This window comes from Amphibalanus amphitrite, unplaced genomic scaffold, assembly GCF_019059575.1.
Source record: "Amphibalanus amphitrite isolate SeventyFive unplaced genomic scaffold, NRLGWU_Aamphi_draft 000317F_arrow, whole genome shotgun sequence".
Lineage (NCBI taxonomy): Eukaryota > Metazoa > Arthropoda > Thecostraca > Balanomorpha > Balanidae > Amphibalanus > Amphibalanus amphitrite.
Genome location: NW_024881812.1, coordinates 65,523 through 88,071, shown reverse-complemented (window position 1 = coordinate 88,071; position 22,549 = coordinate 65,523). Strand labels below are relative to the sequence as shown.

The following is a 22,549-nucleotide window of genomic DNA, read 5'->3' as shown; positions in this document are numbered from 1 at the left end:
GATCCAGTGTGGGTCTCGTTTCCTGACCGATGTGGAGTCCCGCTACGCCGTCTGCGAGATTGAGATGCTGGCAGTTGCATGGGCTTGTCGGAAGTGCAGCATGTACCTCTCGGGCATGCAGCAGTTCGAGGTGGTCACAGACCACCGACCGCTCGTTCCAGTGCTGAACTCCAAGAGCCTCATCGACATCGACAACCCGCGACTGCAACGGCTACGGCAACGTCTCACGCCGTTCAACTTCGTCGCTGTCTGGCGGCAAGGGAAACTGCACGCGATCCCGGATGCGCTCTCCCGGGCACCGGTGGATACTCCGACTCCAGACGACGAAGAGGCGGAGAAGGAGGAAGCCCACCAGATCGCAAGCCTGATCGCCAGAATCGCCACAGCTGATCCGACCGAGGAGGAATCACTGTTCCCGGACGCTACCCTGCAGAGGGTTCGGGCGGCGTCTGAGCGTGATGCAGAGCTCAGCGCCCTCCGAGACGTGGTCTTGGCTGGCTTTCCAGACCACAAGTCGCAGCTGGAGCCGACGCTGCGGCCCTACTGGACAGCTAGAGACCGTCTCGCCGTGGACGGCAGCCTGTTGGTATGCGGGCAGCGACTCCTGATTCCTCAGAGTCTGCGTCGGGAGACGCTCGAGCGGCTTCACGCCAGCCATCAAGGTGTGGAGCGCACCAAGCGTCGGGCTAGACAAGTTGTCTACTGGCCCGGGCTTGACCAGGACATCGCTAACCTCGTCGCAGCGTGCAAGTCCTGCCAGATGTATCTTCTGAGCCAGCAAAAGGAGCCGCTAGTCTCCGAGGCGGTGCCGACTCGAGTCTTCGAAGCCGTCTCAGCGGACTACTTTTCGTGGGCTGGTCGAACGTATCTCGTATACGTAGACCGCCTCTCTGGATGGCCGTTCGTCTTTCATTGCTCTGGAGAGACGTCGGCGAAGGACCTGGTGTCCAGCCTGAGGGTCGCCTTCGCGGCCACTGGGGCACCCAAGACTCTGCGAACGGACGGAGGGCCGCAGTTCGCAGCCCGTCACACCCGCGACTTCCTGCGACGGTGGGGAGTGACCCACGAGATCTCCACTCCGCATTTTCCTCAGTCGAACGGACATGCGGAGTCTGCAGTGAAGTCAGTAAAGAGGCTCGTGCAGAAGGTCAGCGACCGAGGTAACATGGACAGCGACGCGTTCGCGCAAGGCCTCTTGGAGCTGCGGAACGCGCCTCGGGCCGATGGCCGCTCTCCGGCCCAGATATTGTACGGCCACCCGCTGCGCTCTACCGTGCCAGCTCACCACCGAGCGTTTGCCGAGGTGTGGCAGCGCGCGGCGGAGGAGTGTGATGAGAGAGCAGCCGCTCTGAAGTCCCAGACCGCAGAGCGCTACGACGCGAGCGCCCGCTCGCTGAAACCTCTGCGCATCGGTCAACAGGTTCTCCTGCAAGATCCGAAGACTGGTTTGTGGGACCGGACAGGCGTCGTCGTTGGCATCGGCAGCCGCCGAGACTACCTCGCTCGCCTGCCAAGCGGCCGCACCTACTGGCGGAATCGACGATACCTCCGCCCGCTGCGGCCGATGGTGACAACGTCACCCGATGGCAGCCGAGACGCCATCACCGAAGACGGCGACAGCGCCCGTACCAGGACCGCCGACAGCGGGACCCCAGTCGCTGACAAAGTCCCCCGCAGCCGCCCTGGCGGAGCGACCCCCGCGCCTGAGGTCTCTGTGAGGCGCAGCAAATGACTTCGTCGACAGCCTAAGAGGCTGACTGTGACTTGGTCGGACCCAGTGTATGAGTTTGTGTAGCCATCGCGCGCTGGCACGCGTTGGTGCGTTTGTGTTTGTCGGAGGCACCGTTTTTGTTCTTGAGACGTGTTGTCTCCCCCACGTCTGGGGGGAGGTGTTGTGATGCGTGCTACTGAGCCGGCACGAGCTATGCCGGCGCAGTCAGCTGACAGCTGTTGCCAACCGCCGCGGCGCGCGTATATTCGGATGCAGTATGAGCAGAGCATGGGTCCCGAAAAATTCTTCAGAAACTAGAGAAATTCTCGCGGCCACCGGCATTTAGGCGATCTGCTCGTGCTTTTGTTACTGGAGCGCTTCTTTCACGGAGATTGCGCCGGCCGCCTGCAACGGACGAAAAATACACGGCTTTGCAATCCGGCTGATCGTGGGAAAATACAGCCGGAGGTCTCGGCTCTATGCAGGTATACCACCGGGAGAGATGTATTTATTGTATAGTATATACCACTGGCTCGATGTATAGCCTGCAAGTTGGCTTTGGTGCAAACATGTCAAACAGGGTATAGGGCGGATCGATGTAAGCAAATCAGACGTTCAATTGACAATTTCCGATTCTTATTCGATAATTACGACCAATTATATTTTATTTTGGGAAGTGTTATTGGGACCGGAGCAATAAAATCTCATTTTCCCCTGTCTCCTTACCTATCTCCCAAACCCCTTGCTCACGATCATCTTTCCTCTCTTTAGGTATCAGTCTCCTTCCCGTCCTCCCCGAGTCTCTGACAAGTAATATCCATATCTCTAAGTCTTTCCCTTCATCTGATCCTCCTTTCTCTCACCACCCTTCTCTCTCTCTCTCTCTTTCTCTCTCTCTCTCTCTCTCTCTCTCTCTCTCTCTCTCTCTCTCTCTCTCTCTCTCTCTCTCGTCCGTCTGTCCATCTCTTTGTCCGTCTCTCCGTCCGTTCGCCCGCCCTTCCGTCTCTCAGTCCGTCCGTCCGTCCGTTCGTCTCTCCTCTCCATCCGTCCGTCCGTCCGTCCGCCCTTCCGTCTCTCAGTCCGTCCATCCGTCCGTCCGTTTCTCCATCCGTCCGTCCATCAGTCACTCTCTCCGTCCGTCCGTCATCAGTCTCTTCGTCCGTCCATCCGTCTCTCCGTCCGTCCGTCCGTCTCTCCGGAGGTGCAACTTTTCCCAAATAGTTCTTGGAACGTCACACAGTATATCGAACCCACATATTACATAGAGGTGCAACTTTTCAGGTCCTACGTTCACCACGTCCAACATTCTAACAGGTCCCAATTTTCCTGCCTTTTGGGTCATTGACCTGACCTGGAAGGTCAACCGATGACCTAGGACCTTAAAATTGGGTATCATCGGCTTCCTGTCGTCACGGGCAACACGCTGATTTTTCCGCGAAGCTCTAGCTTGATCAGGAGCGAAACGGCAAGGGGACCGCGAACCTTATACGTTCGCGGCTGGAAAAAACACCTATACGGGCGAGGGTCAAGTTGAAAGTATTAATTTGGTTCAAAACGATGATGTAGATAAGTTAGTTATTTAAATCTAAATATCCTATGACGAGAGCGATGGACATTTTTGGTATGCAGTGTTATCCATTGAAAACAGGTCAAAGCTATTGAGTTTTTAATTTAGTGGTCGCCGCTTACTAATCATGCGGCATACACGCCGCACATAACCGCCAATGCCGCAACGCAGCTTAAATTTCGAAGTAAGCATTTAGTCTCACCCGCATTCATATGGTACCCGTCGTGTGTGTCCGAGAATTTCTCTAGTTTCTGAGGAATTTTTCGGGACCCATGCTCTGCTCATACTGCATCCGAATATACGCCCGCGGCGCCGGCCTGCGCCTGATGGTAGGCTGTGCCGCCGGGCAGCTTCCGGCGTCCTTGAGTAAAGAGTATTGTTGTGGAGTCGTCAGCCGAACTCAATACAGTTCACATCGGGAGTGCGCGTGTGCGTCTGAGGCGGCGGAATCGCGACGATAATTAATTTGCTATCGAACCATTATTAACGTAGATTTAAATGTAAAACCATAACAAGTTCACAAATTATAGCCTTGTCCCAATGCTCACAATCGACACGCTTATTGCGTGATAAACGGCACAACTTAGCGCTCCGGTCAACTGATAGCTTCGGAGGAGTGGAACATCATTCTGTAGTCGACTATATCTACATGGACGATAAAACTGACACGCTCCATATCGATCGGGAATACTACTAAGTACATTTTTATTCGGTTTTGCCTAAAAAAAATGAAATGCTGTATCTACGCGATAGGCAGATGCAGCACTTAGCGCTTTTGAAAACTGAATAGAGCGATTGAACCTCACTCACAACCGCGACCTCATCCTTTTTTAGACTTGGTAGGCTTCCCAGCCAGCCATCCCAAATGGGGCCCACATGGGCTGGAAGTGGGGCATCTGGGCGAATGTGGGCTGGGCTACATCTGGGTATGTCATGGGCGTCCAACTGGGCCCCAGATGGGCTAGATGTGCTAACTTTACGTGGTGGACTTGGCCAGCGCCTCCACTGTGCCGCTACCCTGCCTGATCTGTGCCGCTACCCTGTCAGACTCCTGATCTGACAACTGCCTGGGCACACCCCTGCCCGCGCGTCCCTGCGAGGTCGCTAATACTGTGTCGCCGGCATTCGTTGTGTGGTGGCGCGGTCGCGGGGCGGCCGCGCCGGCAGTTGGTGACTATAAATAGACGGAATACGGCGCTGACGGACCGCGCGGGCCTCTATCACTATCGTTACAAACTCTTCTCCTTTTTACAATCGGTACGCATCCACACTTCCGTTCTCTACTGGCCGCCGGCCGCCAACCCGCGGTGGTAGGAGGGTAGCGTAGTGTAGTGGTTAGGGTCCCCGCATCATGTTCCATAGGTCTTGAGTTCGAATCTCTGGGGATCTAGTGATAGGAAAAGGGTACGCGGTTCTCCCACGTGTGACCACATTGCTTTTTGGGATTCACGCGGAAATAGTGGACGCATAAGCTAGGTACCAAATCCCAATTAAATTCCATGTCCGCTTTTTGCATGTGTCCGTGTGAGTCCCAACTGGGAAAGCCCGTGTGGGACCCAAATATATGCATATATCCCAGCTGGGTCCCATATGGGCCCCACTTGGGCTGCCCATGTGGGTCCCAACTGGGAAAGCCCATATGCGGGCTCAATGTGGGCCCCAGATGGGTCCCACATGGGCCCCGTCTGGGGTGCCCAGATGGGACCCAGTTGGACGCCCATGACATTCCCATCTGGGTCCAAGGTGGGCAGCCCAGATGGGTCCCAGTTTGGTGCCCACTTGGGGCCCATGTGGGCCCCACTTGGGAAGGCTGGCTGGGTTGAGAAAATACATATTTTGGATTGTAACCGACCGTAAATATCCGAAACGATTTTCAAATTAAATAAATCTCGGTGAGTTTCTTCACCAACCAATGGGTGGGTACCTACCTAATCATTGCAGACTCACAAGGTAACAAAATAAATTGTTGGGAACGGTGCTGAATTACAAACAGTACAAAAACCCAAAAGTAAAATGATGAACAGCAGAAAAAACATTTGAGGATAAAATATGCAAAACAAAGCATAAGGATCTAATATGCGGGAATTTAGTGTAGAATTTAGCCCAGTGATGTCTGGAGAACCTAATTCGCCACACCAATTATCATTCCAACGATCCAGTACAATGCCGCACAGATAGCATTGCGAGTGCGCACCCGCCGGACGTCGGCGTCGTCGTCGGCGTCCGTCGGCCATATAAGCGCCGTCGGTGTGCGGCCGGTCAGTGGCGTTCGTCCCCGCTCGGTGTCATGAGCTGTCCACGGCAGGTGCTGGGTGCGCTGCTCGCGCTGGCCGCCGCTGCCGCCGCCGGCCGGCTGCCGTCCACACTGCGGCTCGACCAGCTGGAGAGGACGCGGCTGAGCGAGCCGCGGCTGGGGCGCGGCCGGCTCGACGAGCCGCGGCTGGTGGCGCCGCGACTGGAGGAGGCTGGCGGGCCGCTGGAGGAGGAGCCGGCGCTGTGGTCAGCCGGACCGACCAGGAGGGAGCAGGAGAGGGAGCTGGACACAGGAGAGGACCGGCTGGAGCAGGACGGAGGCGAGGAGCGGCTCCGCCGAAACCGGCACCGGAAGCGGAAGAGGCCGTCGGCCGAGCACCTGCTCTACCTGCGCAGCAGAGGTGCGGTCCGGGGTGGTATCCAGTCCGGCAGAGTCACGGGGCCCCCTCAGGGGGATAATTGCTGAAATGAGCTGCCGTTTTTCTTAGATCTAACCAATTCAGGACTTTTCTGGGTGTATCGTTTAATAGATGAATCGACGCCCAATCAGCAGGTATTTTCTTTGACTTGTTGCTTAGCTTATCTCGCATGATACGTCCCCTAGTCTTACATGCACGTTGTCTTTGATCAGATGATTCACTTCCCAGTTCCCAGAGTACGTACTTAAGTCCTCAAAGTTATATTTTCTCCAATAGTTGATGTAAAAATGCCTTCCTTTCTTGATTACCGAAGTTTCTTACGTTGTAAGTATAGCTTTCTTAATTCTTGTACTTCATACTTACGCCTTCCTTCCGTTTTAAATGTTCCACATCGCGTAAAAAGTACTGGTGTCTGTGTTGGATCGTAGATCGTGCATTTTATGTTTCTACTCAAATCATCGAACATCACTTCTGCGTTCATGTAGCTGCTAAAGACAGACATACCGCAGCTCCCCGTAGCCGAGGCTCTCGTCTGACGCGGCCCCTGTCTCCTGCAGACTCCACGTGCCCTCGGTCGGCCAGCGGCGAGGAGCAGTTCTTCTGCGCCTCACACCACCCGAGCGGGGAGCGCGCCTGCGTGGGCATGGCGCGGCTCTGCGACGGCGTGCCCGACTGTCCCGAGGCTGAGGATGAGCTCGCCGTCGCCTGTCTCTTCTATAAAGCGGTGAGTGGTCGCTGGATCAGAGACCGACAGAGAAGATCGCTGTGCGGAGCTAACGGAATATTTCGCTTTCTAGCAATTTGAGAATAATTTTGGCCCGCAAGATAGACGTTGGTTAGTGGCCACTTGCTGTATTTGATTTGTTGAATAATACGAATCGAACAACTCTTATCATAGACGATGCTCAGGATCACACACCGTTCGTAAACTGCTTCCTCTTTGTTGCAATTAAGGGAAGTTTGTTCTTCGTTGTAGCAAACTGCAACCACCCATCGAATCCTTCCAACCCAGCCGGCAATCAGATGTGTACTAGACATCGCCTCTATCTGTTGCAGCTCTCCCACAACCTGGAGAAGATGACTGGGAAGGTTCTGCAGTTGACGGCACACCACCGACACCGACTACGGTAGAAGACGAGAGTTTCCACCAGACCACGGGAACGAAAAACCAACGGGACGAAGTCCTGGTCCGGATGAAAGGGCAGCTCGGAGCGGGCTGTCCTAGAGCGTGCGCCAGATCACTGTCCGTGTGCGACAACTCGCTGAATTGGAGCTCTATCCTCCGGATCAGGCGAACCGGACAGAGGGCGAGCTCCTGTAGTTTTGGCCCTGCGTGATCACGAACCAAAGGCTGCTTCACCATCCAATTAGATATGAGATATCTATAGAAAAAGAATAGCGAGTAAAAGGGATATATCGCGAGAGGTCATTAAAAAGCATTCCATGCATCGCGGTTGGCTACATTTTTATGCCAGTGCGTTCAGTTAGTCTATAGCATCGTTAATATCTATATATAAAAATATTATGTTTGACATCTCAACTCCGGCCGATAATCGGGCAGCTGGTAGGGCGTGTGCTCCCGTCAGTGTAACCAGGTCTCTGGGACAGTGTCAGCATCACGTCCCTTCCGCCAAAACGATCTCCACTTGCGCATCTCATTGTGTGCCCGAGTTCTCATGACCGGCATGCTTCCTCTGTGGTATGGCTGCGAGGATGTGAGCGCGCTGTTAATTTATTAGTGCTGTGATCTGTCGGTGACAGTTGGATAAAGCCCAGCGCAGTTTGACAGTGACTGCTGCAATATGGCTCTCGGTGTATGACCGAAAATACCAGCTGCCTACCCTGGTGTAAATACTTTGTTACGAGTGTACGGCGCTAACGCTGACAGCGAGTGTTACGTTTGGATGGTTTTGTAATGGTTTATGCAGCCGTGTTGCCTACTCAAAGCCTGAACGTCGGCGTGGGTGATGAAACACCGTCTGCGTTGTCTTTGAATGAGCGATCATAATAGCGTGAATTAACAATATTAAATGTGTCATGCTGTTCGTGATGACGCCATCTGTAGGAATGCCACTGCGAACTAATACGGTAGCTGGGGAGTCGCGGAGGTTCCGACAGGGCATTCTGGCAGAGATCTGTTTGCGCAGAGATAACCGTGGATCGATCTGGATAGTATGGGCCGAAACACAGAGCCAGTGGACATGCAGTGGAGAGGGCGTTGCTTTCAATTATCTGTGAACGATGGGAGTCATCTTCATAATGTGGTGTGAATGCCGCGCAGACGCATGAAATACATTATTCACGTACGAACTACTACTGTGTGCAGTTTTGGTACAAGCAGTGGCGACTGGCGCAAGTCCAGTTTATCCTTGAATCTCATCACTTTCAAGCAAATTCGCCGATATGTCGAATTAGCTTGATGCTAGGGTCATGAATGGCTTTCATGTATGATATGGCTGCAACGGATCCACTTCGGAGAAACTTCACCACGTCACAAGTAATAACTATGCATTTGCTTTGAGCATTCAACTTTTCATGAGGCATAGCACTAGGTTAGCGTCTAACGTATGGGGAGGGGGAGGGGTCCATTGGACCCCGTGCCGTTCGGCCTCTGATCGAGCTAGAGCTTCGCGGAAAAAGCAAGCGTGTTGCCCATGATGAGAGAAAGCAGATGATATCCAATTTTAAGGTATAAGGTAATTCGTTGACCTTCTAGGTCAGGTTAATGACCCAAAAGTCGGAAAAATCAGGACCTGTTGGAGCTCCGTAAAATGAGGTTGTTTTGGGGGTGTTGCGGGTCCTGATAACAAATTTCATGCTAGTTCTGACTAGAGATGATGTATTCATGCACTTGGGAAGATCGGATCAGGTCAGGTCAGCCAGTAGGCGTCCTGCCTGCTACGCACAGTCAACCACCACTGACAGATTCGTAACATGTTACATTAGGCACCAAAACTTCATGTTCCAATTGGTGCTAAGTTCGACTTCAAATGCTAAACTCCACATTCAAAACTTCATTTCACATGTTGGAACGTTAAAAACTACAAGAAAAGCCTGGAAACGCGCGGAAAATGTGCGCTAACATACGCCAAATCACGATTCCGACCTGAAATGGTATCGAGAAACAGGTCACAGATTGACAGATCAAAGGTCATTTGGTAAAAGTCATAAAATATCAGGGTAGATGTAAAATTGATCAACTCGAGGACAGCTGGTACTGAAAGTTTCGTCGCGATTGGTCGCTTTTTGCGTGAGTTATTAGCGAAAAACCGAGGGTTTCCGTGACCCCCCCCCCCTAAATGCAAGGGCCAAAATTGGGTAGCCGCAGGGGTGGAGAGTTAGGGGTTTTGGGGGTGCTCAAGCACCCCCTGAAATTCAAAAGTCACCATATAAAAGTGCTCCAGGGGTGCAAGTTACGTCTGAGACACAACGTATGTCGCGAGGAGAGTGATGCTGCTGGGAAAACGTCTCTATATGTGCTTTTCTACGCAAGAGTTCGACGATTCCATTCGCCAGGTGCTAGAAAAGCACCCCCTGGGATCATGACAATTCTCCGCCCCTGTGGGTAGGGGAGAGTGGGGAAAGATGCCCAGGGTTTTGCAATGTTGAATGCCATATATTATTCGAAAATAAAATTTGTCTACAGCCCGAATTCTAAATGCTATACAACTTTTCAAACGGAAGTAAAAGTTGCCATTTTCTAATCAAATTCATGTTTTATTGATTTTGAAGAAAATTACGAAGGGGAAATTATTGAAAATTTTCCACGGATTTGCTCCACCAATGACACCAATGACACCAATGGGGGGGGGGGGGAGGGGCGGTCGTCCTGTCCACCAATGACACATAAATAGAGGCTAGAATTATTTTCTTCACTTTTGTCAGATATCGTAATTCGTAAAGGTGGGGGCGGCCAAATTATACTGCCGGCCAAATTACCCCATCCTTCCTTACCCCACACGGATTTTCGACTGTGTCGCCTCGCCTCGTATCCGGACACAGATTTGGGGCCGCTGGCGCAAATGGCGCACCATGCACTTCATAATTCCAGCAAACCTCTCCACCGTGGCTTGTAGCTCTTGGAGGGTCACTGGAAGGCTTTCTAGTTTCTTCTGAGGGCCGCCAAGGCGACTGCTCGAAATCAGAAATCTAACGAATACGATGATAGGTCAGGACTCTGAGCTGGCCATGGCCGTTCAATGAGGCGGCTAATCACTCGCCCGTCAAAGTTGTAATCCAACCATTGCACCGGCGCACAGCCGCCGTTAACTCACTGCAGCATCGTCCGGCTCGAACCAGAGGCCTTGTCTTTGGTCTCATGAACCCTGCCAGGGACATGAGTCCACAATTCCCCCTTGGGCAGCCTCAGATAAGCTGGCCCGGTCACTGTTTCTTCACTGTCACATGTTTGTTCGGTATAGCTTATAGTTAAATATACTATTTTAGCTACCAGTTGACGTCACTTGGCGAAGACCGTCATGGAAAAGAAACATTGATATTGATACATGAACGAAATTACAAAAATAGCGAATATTTGTCCTCCCATTTTTGCAGAGTTGTTGAAACAGTATAAGTGGGGTCAGGGGTGTCCTAGCGTCCGAGTATGTTGCGATCTGAAAAGGCTCACGATAAGTCAACGTGTCATGGCTAAGCGTTTTAGTATATAGGGCCTTGGTTTTAGTCGCCATGGGTCTGCCCTTGGGTCTGCCCCAATATCAGAGCACTCTCCAGCGCTATCGTATCACCGGTCCGCACACACGGCACACCTACATATGTCGTCACACATGTATGACGTCACTACAGGCCACTACAGGGACTGCCGAGCAGCTGGTGATCCGACCGACCGGGGTTTTCCCACGCTGGAATGTCCGCCAGGCCAGCTGGGCTGACCGGCCGGCTAAACCAACGAAAACCCGGCAGCTGGGTAGGGGGAGGTACGGCGATACGTCCTGGCGATCCCCTCCCCTCCCCGCCCTTGTTGAGGGCCAGATCCGCGTTCGGTCTAGGTCACAGGCCTGATTGTGGGTGGAGCGATGGCAACAGCTGACTGGCTCTAGCTCACTGGCTTTGTGACCACCCAAGATCGTCACGATCTATAAGTGATCTGAAATGGCCGGCGAAGAACCTATATATAAGGTGTCAATGTCTTATGATTCGTGGGAGAAACTGCTGGCCGGAAGAGGTTAAGTGTTGCAAATAACCTGCGAAGCCGGATCACCCTCGTCCGGCGTTTCCATCCTCAGGATGTTCAAATCCTTCTCCTTCACGCCGCAACCCTCACTCCGGGCTGGACAGGCAACTTTATCTCATGCGGGCTGCTCCCTTGGAGCAGGGGAGCACACCCGTAGCCGGGTGCAGAGAGTACTTGGGGGGGGGGGGGGGGGGGGGGGCTGGTCGACCTGTCCATTGGGACGGGCTCAGCCCCGGTGACTCTCTAGGGTACCTGCCCTGTCCAATGTCTCCCCCTAATTCCTATCATCCTCCCGGCTCTGAAATGGTCTTACCAGAAAGGGCCTAACCCAACAAAACACACAAACAAAATCCAAAGCCGGAAAACTTTCGTAAGCCGGTTGGAAACTAACCATAAAGCCCCACTTATCCCCTAAAGGATTGTCAGCTTCTGGAAATTACTGCATGGTCATTGGTCAAAAGTGGTGAATGGTCTCACAAACAAGCTCTGCTTAGCGTGCAACTGACCTCCCTCCATAAAACCATGGTGCTAATGTTTGTAAAAACTACTGGCAATCAATTTGCAAATGTATTTTTCAATGATCATAGACGAGAAAATCACATGCTGCAAGTTAGTTTGATTTAGCTTGCAGAGCAATCCTCAAATTCATCGTACAAAAATCAACACCATCCTTTTAATCAACATCTTGTTATATCGCAACGTGGGATTTTGTGGTGGCAAATAATCGCAAAATGCAAATATATCGTCAAACGCGCGGCGTTGATATCTCATCTACATCAGACACCAGGTCCAGAGCCTCACACCCTCAATAAGCAAACTGGCGATAGAGGCCACGTCACGACGCGTAACGCAGCCTACCATTGTGACGGAACCATGTCACAAAGGTCACTAAACCTTCCTATACCTATTGCAGGCCTTATATATCGTTCGATTGCTATGATGACGTGATACTGTCACGCAATAACCCAACAAAATGGCTTTATTCTGAACACCAGTTGAACCTTTGAAATATGGCATACATTTAATGACAGCACACAAGGATAATAATACCCTAACAACGTTCACATCCAACAAAATACAACCAACATAAACACTGGAATAAATAGATTGCGGCTTGGCCGGACCGCAAATTAAATAGTACCGGAGCATTCATATGTTCCCAGATATTTGATCCCTTTTGGTCCCTATATATAGCTATATGATGTCATAACAAACCCTACAATAAGCATGCAATACTCACTAGCTGAAAAGAACATCAAGAAACATGCTTTGTTAGTTACCTAACTCATTTCTATGGTTAATTGCAATTCAAAATAGACAGCACTGCACAGCGAGCCGCATCAGTAATGTACCGAGGTATGGCAAATGTTTTTGAAAATGAACGAAGAAAACAAAATTGATTTTTACCAATGTCAATGTAAGTAGGTATTCTGATTTCAGTGAGAAGTGAGAAAAAGCAAAACGCGGTGGGAAAGAAGCGAAACTCATTCACTGGATATTGCAGAGCACACGGCTCCGAAAGAAATTAAGCGTATAAGCATTGTTTACGAAAAACCTGAATGCTGTTTTTTGTAAGCCATCAAAAGAAAAAAACGACAAAAGGTCATATCAATAAATCAATTCAAGAATGCAGGAACGTGTTAGGCTTGCTCTTCCTTAAGTATTGTCATCTGCGATTCTACAGGCATATTTCGACTGTAAACTCGCCATCAATGGGAGTTACTGGCGCTGACAATTGGAGCTACTGGTGTATACAAACAGCTGGAATAAGTGATACGCGGCATGTGGCTTTATCGCACCCATGCACTCACTGTAAACCCTCCCACAACCAACCTAATTTGGCGCAACGTCATCTACGATTGTAAGACATTGTGGGATTCAAGCTATCAATATACATCGAACTGATCAAGATCAGATAACGGGTATAGAATGCTACCACCTAAATGAAGTAAGTCAGGCGGGTCCCAAATATCAGAGGGCAGATATACACCAAACGATACACATTTCCGATAATCCCTAGTGGCCCCTTCACCCCCCAGAAGCGGAATCACCAAAACACTCATCACAGTTTAGATCACGTTCCCAGCGGCCACACAGCGTGCTATCCTCCGCGCACCGACCTCCCTATATTTTTTTCACCACTTCTGCTGCTATTATTTCGCAAGAACATCCGGACTTTTGTCAGCTCCACCGTTAGCGACCGGAGGTCAGAGGTCACCTGGTCCGTCAGAGGTCATCCAGGGTCGGTCAGAGGTCACCCGGGGTTAACATCTCACCTGGGGTCCAATAAAGGTCAACGCAATTGGCTAGATCAACTGGAATAAGTGAGAAGTAACCGTAGGTCGTCCAAAGCTCAGCTAAATGTTGCCACGTTCCCTGGTGTCACTCAGGCTCACTGAGTGTCACTCAGATGTCATCAGCTCGATACCAGAGGTCCCCGAGTGTCACCTACCGGGCGCCGCCGGGTCGCCGCTGGCTAGAGGTCGCCATTGGCGGCCGACCTCTCCGGGGCGGCGCTCTCGCCCGTCAGACTGCGACGCGGCTGTTCCAGACACACGCCGGGCAGCTCGCCGCTCACGGAGAGTTTTCGGTTGTCGTCCGGCGGCAGGGGGGTAGTAGGGGATGAGTCTGAGCTCCGGTGGAGCGCCACGCGCAGGTCACACATACCTGGGGAGAGGGGAGGGAGCGGCCGTTTTATCTGGGCCCATACTATAGCCCATGGCTGTTATTTCCGTCGCCGATATTCAAATAAGACAATTCCGGCACGTTCAACATACCAACAGCCACCAACACCAGCCCCTTACCTGAGGCAGTGGCACCGCATACAACAAAACAGAAGCCGCATCCCCGACCCCTTACCTGCGACAATGCCGGCGCGTTCGATCCGGTTCCAAACGGTGGCCATGAACAGGGTGTACCCGAACAGCAGCGAGACGAGCAGACGCAGCAGACCCTGGCCCCATCCGTGCAGCACCGGCCAGCCGAGAGTGGCGACCAGGACGGCCAGAAGAAGCACAGAGACCACCACGTGGAATATCTGACGGAGGGGGAGATAGTCAGACTATGTAGTTGGTAGCATCGATACCACAATGTGGAATATTTGATCGAGAAGCGGAAGAGATTCGAGGGGGGGGGGGGGAGTCGCAGCCGACAGAAGTTATACCAACGCGTGGAATTTCTAACCGAGGGGGGGGGGTAAGAGTTAGTGGCCTACAATAAAAACACCGCTATTTGGATAACTGAGATGGATGGGACGGGCAGCTTAGGCTTTATGTGGTACCGTGCTGCCATCTGTGCTCAAGCAGGGACGAGGCACGAAAAGGCGGCGTTTAAGAATCAATTCACTCACGCGCTGTGTACCCATCCCTTCGCCCTCTCACCTGATCAATGTGCAGCGATTTGAGGTAGGTCTCACACTCGACCAGGGACTCTCGCAGCACGCTGTCTCGGTAATCGCACGGATGAAACACCCACTTTTCACCCTCGCCTGCGGACCGGCCGATGCACCACAGTCAGCGGTAGGTCAGATCAGCATAAGGGACGAACACAATAAAAAAGGAAACCTTGAACGCAAAATGACACGAAGGATCACTTGTCGTTAAGAGTTATCGTCAACAGCGAAAATGCGACTTTCCGGCATTACAGCAATGTCATCGCCTAACCTATTCCGTTCTCAAACACTGCCATGGCCAGTTCCAGCAGCTGACTCAGACCAGTCACGGTCGTACCCTCATCCAATACGACCAGTCCCTCCCCTCGAACCACCCCAGTGGCTCCCCACCCAACCTCTTCCGCTCCTAGCGGCTCACCCGAGTCTGTGACCAGTCTCAGGGAGACGGCCACCGCCTCGTGGTCCGAGTAGCCGTGCTGACAGCCGGCCACCAGCTCCGGCAGCGGCTGGCAGTAGCTGACGTCCTCCAGCCGAGTCGGGCCGCGCGTCCCCACGAAGATGAAGTCGATCCGCTCGCCGTGCTCCAGCGCTGAGTGGCGCGACGTGTAGCTGTTCTTGGGCGCCTCGCACGTGGCCTCCTCGGGTGGCTCCTGTCGGATTGAGGTTCATGAAATAAAGTAAAGACTGTGTAGTTTGTAAAAAGCAGCAGATTTGTGGAGTTTGTAAATATATCATATAAATATAATAATATTGCTTACAGTCAATTTGAGCAGGACAGGGCGTGGAAAACTGGCACTCGAATTATACAATTTTCCGCAAGTAGCTTCATTCGTAGCTTTATGTAGCTTCATCACTTCTAGTTATAAAGCCAACTTTAGACATTAAAGTCAGTACCTTGGTGGTCTCGCTGTCTAGATAGTAGGCGTCCTTGAGGCCGGCGCAGTGAGTGATGACCTTGTAAGGCAGCTCGTCAGGGTTCGAGTTGAAGTCGCCGGCGAACAGGATCAGGTCGGCGCCGGCCGAGGTCATGCGCACGAACTGGGCGCAGTCGAAACTCTGCACCAGACGGTGGCAGCTGTACACGTCCCGCGCCTTGTTGTAGTTGGCGTGCAGCTGAAAGGCAGAGGGCGAGACAGTGAGAAACAGGGAAACGCCGTGAATCCAGTGTAAAACAACGACAAACCATATGGTCACCAACAAGCATTAATGAATGCTCAAACGCTATCCTGCCAAGCAGTGCACGATAAACCCAGACTCCCGGCCGCAAAGTAAGCTGAAAAGGTCTACGTATACCATAGCCACTCACATGTGTGATATACAGGTTGATGACGAGTCCTCGACAGTGCGCCTGACATAAGCCGACTCCTTTTCCGCCGAACCAGTCGCCGTGGTGGACCATGTGTGCGAACCCGTTCACCGGACTGCGGTGGTAGAGGCTGGTGGAGAGCGGGTGGCGAGACAGCACGCACGTGCCCGAGCCGATGACTCCGCTGTTACGGAGGAGGGGAGGGGTGGTGTCAGCTGGGGGGCTAGCCTTTGGTTATCTATATATGTGCATGTCTGTAAGATTTATGAAGTAGGTAGTGCTAACCCGCGACCTGGTGGGGGGGGGGGGGGGCTATTTTTTGCCCCCCCCCCCCTCCAGACTTTTCGATATATCTTCAGAACCGCTGCGCCGATCGTCACCAAACTTTCAGTACCCTCCCGGACATCAATTTTACATATGGTGACCAAAAATTTTTCCAAAGGCTATGATAGATTGGCCGGAAATGACGTCAGAGTGACGTCATGTTCTGCCGTTTTCGACCCAAAAAAGGGTTTCGCGGGGAGAGCTGTCAGGCCTATAGATTTGCAAATACAGAAAAATGATAAGGACATAAAAGCTGTAGAATTGACAGGGCTACAAAACTGCTATCTCGGATTTTTGAAATTTTTGGATTTTGACCCCAAAAAATCAAAAAATATTTTTTTGGATATAATGATCGAAAAATCCAAAAAGTTTTTTGAACTTCGCAAAAACCGGAATATATGTGATAGTCCTTACCGCCTTCCATCTACATACCAAATTTGAGATTGATAACTCTTTTTTTGGCGAAGTTATAGCGAAAAAACTGTTCGAAATTGATGACGTCAAATTTTCAAACTCAATTTTTAGCCATTCTAGAGCCCGTAGCGCAAAACAAAGACCACCATTAGACTCCCCGTGACGAGCTGCATCGAATCAATACCCATTTTATGCAAAACTATCAACTTTAAAATTTGACCTTTTTTGACCTGACCTTGACCTGACCTTGACCTGAACTTCACCAGAAAGTGACCTAAGCCGTACCTGATAGTCTTATAACCAACACCATTGAGTTGGAAATGAAAAATTGGCCATAAAACATGCACCACACAACCTTAGTAAAGTTGGGCTCATGTGACCTGACCTGTGACCCTTGGTGACCTGACCTGTGACCTGACCTGGTATTGTCAGTGACTTCTAATAGCAACATATCTACTACTACGCATTTCAGACCCTCTGGAACAGTCCTTTTTGGCCCTTTCTCGTTACCTATACGCTTGATTTCAACCAAACTTTGACACAATATGTTTCAAGGGCCTACCTAATTTTTACTAATATGGTCTTTTAACAAAATGTCAAAATGAAAGGCACTTGTCGTTGACTTGTAATGGTAAAAATTGATCGGAAAACTCTGCACCGTGGTAGAGGCTAGCATGGCGTTGCAGCGTCAGCTGTTGCGCCGCAGCTAAGCTCCGCCCACTGTGCCGCGACACCGGGACCGGTCATTCGCCGCTCGGGGTCAGAGCGGTGCGGAGCTCTGGCGGACTGGAACGAGACACACACACGCTAACGCAGGCATCATTGCGTGAATATTGTAAATGTCGTATCTCACGCGGAGAGAATAAGGATGAAGAATTCAATGCAGATCGCGACGGTGTATGTATAAAACAATAAGCACTCCTACCTACAGAATGTTATTCCCTATGCAGACTTAAAATAATCTTATTTTCAATAATTTATAGCGAGCCTCTCCGCAGCCGTTTTCCTACAGGCTATTGTGCATTTAAGGAGTAACGGGACAGAATTCACCGGACTGTCTTTGCATTCAACGGCCTTATTTAATTGAAGATATCCACATAGATACTTGTAGGTATTTCGTTTTTTTTTCTTGTTTAAAAGAATAATTTTTTGGGGGGGTGAAAATAATAGGTAAATCTTTCTGTGACATTTCCACAATGCTTTCAGAATGTTGTTGATAGATCTTAGGCCCGAAAAACAATAAAACAGGGAAAATATAGGATGACTCAATCTGAAAATGTAGATATGCAATATCGAGAGTTCATGATCTCCCGTCCTTCACTCCCCCTTGTCAGTTTCTCGTCTATACGTTTATAGTATATTATCTCTCGTCTATAGCCTAATCTCTATCTTCGTCACTTGTCTCTGGTCTATCGTCTTCGTCTCCTGTCTCTGCTCTAGCGGCTATATGCATATTGTTTGTTGTCCACTAGCCAACGTTTACCGTTCGTCTCATTGTCACTTTGTCTCCTTTTCCTTTCTCTTTCTTCCTCCGTCCTTATTTGTCGCAGAACAACTTATTAAAAGTTCATGACATGCAAACAAGTGCTCCACTCCGCTGCGCTGCGTGCGCGGCCCGCACGCCGGCCGGCCGGACTGCGACTGCCGCCGACATGACCCGAGGCTGGACCGCAAGTGGGCGGAGCCAAGCCGCAGTGTGCTAGTGCGTCTCGACCAATCAGAGGGGAGACAGCGTCCAGCCTGTGTCAGCCTCTAAGCAGGGCTCTGACGACCTTAACATTATCAGTCAATGACAAGTGCCTTTATTTTTCATTTTTCGTTAATAGACCATATCGATAAAAATTAGGTAGGGATCTCAAACTACCAATGCCAAAGTTTGGTTAAAATCAAACGCATATACAACGAGAAATAGCCGAAAAGGACTGTTCCACAGGGTCTGAAACGCATAGTAGGCAACTGACGCCCTATCGCTGATTCTCGACAAAATGCGTTTTCCTCGGTGTTACAGCGCATTCCCTAGAAGACCCGTGAACGGTGAAACATTTCATCTTTGACCTGACCTGTGACGTCATCAGTGACCCCGAGGTCAATGAAATTTGGTTTCCCCCGACAAATTTGACAGGCCTTTCGAACGCCGTTTGAATTTTGCGGATCCGTCCAGTAGTTTCGGAGATACGAGGGGGGGGGCAAAAAATAGCCCCCCCCCCCCCCCCCCCCACCAGCTCGCGTTATAAACAGACCCCACCAGGGCGCGGGCTAACATGGAAGCCCTAAATATTGATGCACTGCAGACATGACATTGCCATCTGTCAGAAATCAAGCAAAGCAGTGCGTAATTGGTAAACCGCACACAAAAGACACCTAATTAACGACAGATCAAAGTGCCGGCTAGATTATTTAATCTTACCTGTAAAAATAGTGAGCAAATGGGTATGTCTTCTCTGTTTTATCTCTGATGAGTGCATAGTCAGACTTGAGCCAAACTTCCTCCAAGAAGACAAAGTCGTAGTCCGCGGAGGACAGCCACTCTGCGATTGCCTCCATTCGAGCCTTCCTGTCACGTGCCACGACAGGTACGCCCCTAGAGGAGTAGCATGTCATCAAAATACTGCAAAACTTGACAGACATTGTGAGCTACAGCAGCATGATAATCACTAATCAGGTTCACAAGAGCAACTGGCATAGCCCAAGGTAATTGATACAAATTGACAGAGGGTTGTAATGATTACTTTTAAAATGTTGCTTCCACTTCAGACATTACCAATACCGTTATACCAGATTGCGAGAGGCGCCAGCTCTGAGGACGACCAGCCTTCTCAGACAAAAAGTTTAGGCATTAGTTAGAATTGGTAAAACAAAACAGAATTAGGAAATAAGTACACGGGTTTGTGGCTCATGCGTTGCGATATTCTTTTCTGGGTTCAACGATACCCTTCTAGTAAAATATTGACAACTAGGAACTCCCCGGACTATGTCGCAAATGGTGACCGGCCAATGTCAGTAGGGTGCAAATTGCAACTCAAGCGCCGCGCCCGGGCGGAAACTCTCATTATCGGCATCTAACGCCATCGAGTCCAGTTGGACGGCCGGCGGGTAAAAAAGAATGAATTATTTGCCTGTCGTCGAATATATTATAGCCATTGGGTGACAAGTTAAACCGGCGGCCGCTCGGCCTCCGCGCCACCCGTCGGCCACTGGGGGGGGGGGGGGGGCATATAGTTCCCCCCCCCCATTTACATCTGCGACGATATCGTCGCAACGCGAAGAGATGGAGAAGCGAAACTTTGCACACCTCTCCCTGAATACCTAACCAAGCTTGTGTCCAAATTTGGTGTCGATCCCACTTAAAATGACGTCACAGTGACGTCAGAAGTCACATTATAGATTTGGGACTCAGTTTCCTCACAGTATATCCGTTATTTGAGACCGAATATAAAGGACTGATTATTGGTTAGGAACAAATTTGAAGTAAACTTAGATGTTTTAGGATGACAGCAGGTACCTGTCTAGTTCATTTACAATTGGGTTTTATGCTCAGCGACATCAGAAACGGTCCATATAGGAAAACAACAAAACTTTATGACGTCACTGTGACGTCATCTTAAGTGTTACAACCACCAAACTGTCCTCAAATGTTGCCTAGGTATTCATTTGTAGCTATATTAAATTTCACCTTCGTAGCTTATCACGTTTCGAAGATATTCCACAAAACGTAAGGGGGCGACTTCATGCTCCCCCTCCCCCAGCGGCTCGTGGGTTAATAAGGACTTCACCCAACACGAAATTGTTTTGGTCAGAGCATAGACCTGTGTATACAGAGGTCTATGGTCAGAGCTTTCGGATCGCATCGACAAAACTTTACCAGCGTGTTGTAATCAAGTTGGGGGGGGGGCCGGGGGGGGGGGGGGTGGGAGTGCATCGGTCGCAAAGATCAGGATGAATCATCCTCAATTTTGGCTGGCTCTGGTGACCCTTTGCCACTATGTGTGTTTCTGCTTTTGTCTCCACTTTGCTTATGGTCAGAAACAACATTATCATTTCAGGACATGTAGCCTTTTAGTTTGAACCAATGATCTAAGCCAGAGTAAATGTTGTCAATCTCTCAGCGCTGCAGCTTCAGAAGCTGTAGCCTAATGCGCCTAATCATGGTAAATCAGGCAGGAATTTATTCCCTCCTGCCAGCCAGCAGCTAACAAAGCAGGTTTCAGGCAGTGTGAGATGCCGAAGGTGTTTCTGCCCAAGTGCAGAGCTCAATTCCTCAAACTAAATTCTTGTTGAAGTTTCTAAGTTGAAGTTCAAGTCCAGACTGCACGGCAAGACAACAGGGCCAATGAGACACACCACCTACAGTGACCAATCCACAACAGCCAGCACCAACCTAGCAGGACCAGCTTGAACAAGACCCAGAACATAAGCTACAGAAAAAAAACCTATCAACTGGTAATTTTGATAGGACAAAATTGAAAATATTTATTCTTCTCTGGACAACCTTATTATATAATGCATGCAATGAGCATCATTTTTTCAAGTAGTGTTGAGTCAGCATAATTGCAATGCTTCAGCAGAGTGGCACTAAGGGCCTGCACCACCCACAAAAATGGATAAATAGGCACTTTAGGACTGACTCACTTTTCAAACATAAATTTTACACATTCTTCCATTTTTTGACATCCTAAATCGAGATATGATGCTTACATGTCACCAAAATATTAAAAAAGACACATAACCCAACCATACCTAACCTGACCTACTGATTTTTGCCTACCTGTGGATAATGAAGAAGTTAATCACATGAATAGCTTGCAAGCTATGGTAAGTCAAATATAATTTTAGGCTAAGTGGTTGTGCAAGCCTGGCCTGAAGCCAAATACAAAACCACTTAACCTAGAAATATTTGACTTAACGTAGCCTATAATCTCTCCTAAGGCATTGCCTTCGGCATTGCACTGCTTCGCCATGAGCCATTTGATGTTACTTTCCATATTGTACTGGTGCTTTGAATCTTGTTTGTGCCATGAATAATTATCAGATATGAAATCAAGAGGTCAAAGGATATCATGTGATTTGCTTCTTCCTTGGGGATCACACCAAAAGTAAATTGGTGATCGGTCCTTAAACTCCTAAAGTAAATAAATACACAAAAATGCTGCATCACACCACATTAAAGCTGACCACACTAGTGCACTAGCTTGCCATACTTTGTACTCTGGGTCAAAGATAACTTTGACTTGCCCTTGCCAATGGTTTAGGGCAACCACCACCACTTGCCAGCCTGAGGGCTGTTCACGGGCCCTGTGTGCAGTCGGACCGCACACAGCCTCCAAGCTCCGCCCACTGCGTCCCTACGTCAGCCTTCCGTCACCGCACACTGACACAGCGATCGCTGTGGCCGGTCGGGACTGGCCACAGCGGACCGTCCACTGCACACAGCCGTGACATCAGAGTCGCCTACCCATCCCCTACCCCCACGCCTGCTGTACGCACTGCACACACCACACGCAGCAGTGTGCGGTGCCCGTGAACACTGCCCAGGAAATTGAAATGGAGGATGGATACAGATGGGTTTGGTTGGTGGAAGACAAGAACAGATCATTTAATCGCAGTGTATCTGTTTCAGTTGCTACAGATGTACCATGCAATGACTGAATAAACGTTATTATTTGTAAATTAATCATCCTATCAGACGGTATGATTTATCATCCTCTCATCTCAATCTCAGCCGGTATGATTTATCTTGACAAGTCGATAAAGCATACCAGTCACCACAAATTACTGGATATTATTATGAATATCTCACCAGCAATTCAGTGTAACTGCTTTGACTTGTGACTTCATCTTAAATGGTAAAGTTCAGTAAAATGAGAGCCAACAGAAAATCTCTATCAGCAAAACATGATCCCACAAAAGTGAGAGCAAGATACCTAGGTAGGTGTATTTAGGGCCTTGGTAGGTCCGATGTTTTGAGTAAAGCCC

At 50.1% G+C, this 22,549-nt stretch overlaps 1 protein-coding gene across 2 annotated transcripts; it reads right to left on the bottom strand.

Moving 5' to 3' along the window:
- Positions 1-11,693: 11,693 nt before the first annotated feature.
- LOC122388302 (putative neutral sphingomyelinase) lies at positions 11,694-22,549 on the bottom strand. 2 transcript variants are annotated; one of them, XM_043379258.1, is made up of 8 exons: positions 22,374-22,549; positions 18,984-19,157; positions 15,839-16,022; positions 15,427-15,645; positions 14,951-15,182; positions 14,522-14,628; positions 14,001-14,178; positions 11,694-13,808 (listed from the first exon to the last, which is right to left on the bottom strand). In XM_043379258.1, the coding sequence occupies exons 1-8, from the start codon at positions 22,409-22,411 to the stop codon at positions 13,618-13,620; spliced, it is 1,323 nt and encodes a 440-aa protein (XP_043235193.1). In that variant the 5' UTR covers positions 22,412-22,549; the 3' UTR covers positions 11,694-13,617. The 2 variants fall into 2 exon arrangements, with proteins under 2 accessions (XP_043235193.1, XP_043235194.1); XM_043379259.1 differs by lacking the exon at positions 22,374-22,549 and adding an exon at positions 21,342-21,358.